This window comes from Athene cunicularia (genome assembly GCF_003259725.1).
Source record: "Athene cunicularia isolate RWA chromosome 7 unlocalized genomic scaffold, athCun1 chr7_part1, whole genome shotgun sequence".
In the NCBI taxonomy this organism is placed as follows: domain Eukaryota; kingdom Metazoa; phylum Chordata; class Aves; order Strigiformes; family Strigidae; genus Athene; species Athene cunicularia.
In genome coordinates, this window is record NW_020799107.1 from 31053818 (window position 1) to 31057231 (window position 3414).

The window sequence follows — 3414 nt, forward strand, 5'->3', positions numbered from 1 at the left end:
ATTCCTACTTAAAACATTTTTAAGAACAAATAATGTTAAGATTATAATACATCATATTACATTATATTGAGAAAATCTGGATGGAGACTGGATAAAAGCTCCAAAGAAAAAACACATACTCCAGAAGATACACCAGTAACTTTATTTCTAGTCCAAATGGAATGTCAAATAGCAAAATGGCTTTGATTCAGCTACTTTTGATTACTATTTACATGTGAAACTCAATTTAGAACAGCAAAAAGCAGAAGAAATAGAGGATTGGCTTTATATGCATGGTGTAAAGGTTAGGCACATGCAGTAATCTTGGTTTGACTCCTAAGAGGCTGTACACTTTAGCAATGAAGTAGACTGGTTTTAATTTGTAGATATTTTGCCCTCAAAAAGTTCTTTGTTTAAAGTGATAGTTTAAAATGTTATCTGGAGTAAATGAATTCTAGTGAAAAAAACAAATTACTCAAAAAAACCTCAGAGGTGTCAAGTGAATAATCAATATGTACCAAAACTCATTTTCCTGCTTTTCATAGAGAACTGTGGAATTTTCAAAGAAATTATTGTGCATTGAGAACTGCAAATAAAAGCATTAAGAAAAACATTATGAAATAAAAATACCACTCAAAATAACTTTTTGTCATATATTTTTATTTACCTTGAACAGAAACTTTTGCAAACCATCAATTACTGAGAATGGGGAAAAAAAACACCCTAGCATATAACAGAGGAGGCTTTGGTTATAAGTGCCATTTCTACAGCAGAGTTAAGCTACTGTAAACCAAACATCTCGTAGTAAGGTAAAAATCTTCAACCAAGTTTTTAAGAATTTAACAGCAACACTGAAAACATTTACATATAAACAACAGAAATATTTTCTAAACAGTCACTTTGCTACAATCCAGAAGTGTTTAGTTCACATATCTATACATACAGACAAGCACTAAAACTTCTGTGAACTAACCACTTGTCCACAGGACCTGCCTAGACAGTTTGTCATCAATACGAAAGGTTTTTTATATAAATAAGTCAATTAAACATCACAGAAATGAAAACAAACAATATAAAATTCCAATTGTAAATAAATCTGTACATTATGGTCAGTGTTGTTTTTCTGAACTCTTGCGCAACTTTAAAGTGTCTATTTATAAAATTAAGGCAAGGAGCAGCGTTAGCTGGAATGGAAACTTGAAGACTCGGACTCTGTAGAAACAGAAGAATGTCCCCCACGTTTGCTTTTGGAAAGAATCTTGAGGCTTGATCCTCTGCTAACCGATGTCAAGGCATTTTGTGCTGATGTTTTGAATTTGGCACCCAGGAAGGCATACAGAATTGGATTCAGGCAACAGTGGAAGAATGCCAGGGCTTCGGTAATGGAGATCCATTTATGCACTATCGTCTCCAAGCTGCAGCGATGTCTGATGACTCCTAGCAAGATGAACGTGTCGATGCTGATGCCAATATAATATGGTAGCCAGCAGGCAAAGAAGGCAAGGATGAGGATAACTGTTGTCTTCAAGGCTTTGCGCTTTTGGTGGCCTTTTGAATGTGAAAGCTTAGATATTATAATACAGTAGCATGTCAGGATTATCAGACCAGGCAAGACAAGTCCTACCAAGATATGCTGAAATCTAAAAGAAATCAGCCAGTTTTCATGAGGATACATGCGATCACACAGATACTTCCCTTCTACTTCACTAGTACTGGCAAAAATTATATCAGGCACTGTCAAAAGCACAGCTGGTAGCCATACGCCTACATACACCACCTTCTCAGCCAACAGCTTTCGTGGGCGCTGGCTGTTGGTAGCATGGACTATTGCCAGATAACGATCTAAACTTATAAAGGCCAAGATCAAGACACTGCTATAGAGGTTGACTGTGTAAATGACATGAACTGCCTTACACAGAACATTCCCGAAGTACCAGCTTATGGCTGCATCCACAGACCAGAATGGCAAGGTGATAACAAAAAGGAGGTCAGCCACAGAGAGGTGCAGCCTGTATTTATCAGTCATGCTTCTTTGTTTCTTCTGGTAGCCCATAACAACAATAACCAATCCATTGCCGATTATTCCTGTTAGGAAGATGATGGAGTAGATTGTTGGCAAGAAGATCCGGTTGAAATCAGCATTCTCATGCTGAAAGCATGGCTCTCCGTAGTCTCCATAGTCACCTGAACCAATCTCATCCGTGCCATTATCAGAAAATTCAATGATTAACCCAGACGACAGCTAAAAAAAAAAAAAAAAAGTTAGCTCCTCTGCAAAAGCTCACTCTGTACGACAGTATGTTGAGTTGCCTTAACAGTCTCCATCATTATGAATAGACAATCTTTTTGAAAACCAGACAAAAGACACACACACACACAAAGCAAATTGTAAGTAAAAAACTTCCTTTGTCTTTCTCTGAGGACTAAGATCTTGTAACTAAGGCCAGGGGATAAAAGGGAAAAGAAAGATAATGGCTACTCCCTGAAATACCTTTGGTTCTGGACACTTAAGTGCTCTAATCAGAAGCATACTGCAAATGGAAGAGCCCAGAAGTGCTGGAGGCAAGAGGTTAGCCCGCAAAGAATATCACCCATGACATTTAACTCTTACGACAGAGAGCTTTAAAAAAAAATTACTTGGACAGAAATGCTGCTGCTCCTAAGTCCTTTCTCATTAATGGGATGGGGTCAAGGAGAAATAGAGAAGGTACCCTTGGCTGATGTAATAAAGGATAAATAATAGAAAGAATTCCCTGCTGAGAAGCAATTGACAGCTCCACACGCAGACACAAGGAAAAAAAATTTAAAACCCCAAGCCCGTAAAGAAAGAGAGAGGTGACCTTAAGCAGGGGAACTCAAAGCCCCCGGCGGCTCCCCGGGCCCAGCCGCTGCCCTCCCTTTGTTCCCCGCCCTTGGCGGCTGCGGGGCAGGGGGTGAAGCTGGCCGGGGCTGGGCTGCTGCCAGGCTGCTGCACCAAGTACAGCAGCGGAAAAAGGAAGCGAAATTCTGGTGAGGGCATGAAAGCACATCAGGAAACCACCAACGGTTTTGGTCACCACGCTGAGAAGCGGTGCAGGCGGGCGAGTGCCACCTGGCTATGTACAATTCCTCAGGTTTTCAGATTTTAGCTTTCGTGCCCTGTACACCACGAAGCCCCGAGCTCCGCGCAGGATGCGCCCCGAGGACCGCGCAGCACCGCACGCACGAATGCACCAGCTCCACGCCGGCATAAACTGCGCGTTAAAGTTTACAACTTGCCAGAGACCCCCGGTTTGGTCCTCACTACTCTCCAACCCCCGTGGCAGAAGAGCGGCCTCCGCCAGAGCGGGACGCCGCCGCGTTTCGGGCCGGGGGGGGAATCGGCTGGGCGCTGCCGCCGCTCCCCGCCCCACCGTGCGCTCCGGCAGCCCCAGGTTAGGGCCCAATTTCACAACT

At 42.4% G+C, this 3414-nt stretch overlaps 1 protein-coding gene across 1 annotated transcript in view; it reads right to left on the reverse strand.

Annotated features, from left to right (window-relative positions):
- Window positions 1-631: 631 nt before the first annotated feature.
- CXCR4 (C-X-C motif chemokine receptor 4) overlaps window positions 632-3414 on the reverse strand; it is a 3026-nt gene continuing 243 nt past the window's right edge. Inside the window, exon 2 of the mRNA XM_026852568.1 lies at window positions 632-2221. Coding sequence (XP_026708369.1) covers window positions 1160-2221 — 1062 coding nt within the window. The 3' untranslated portion in view covers window positions 632-1159. The remainder of the gene's footprint in view (window positions 2222-3414) is intronic.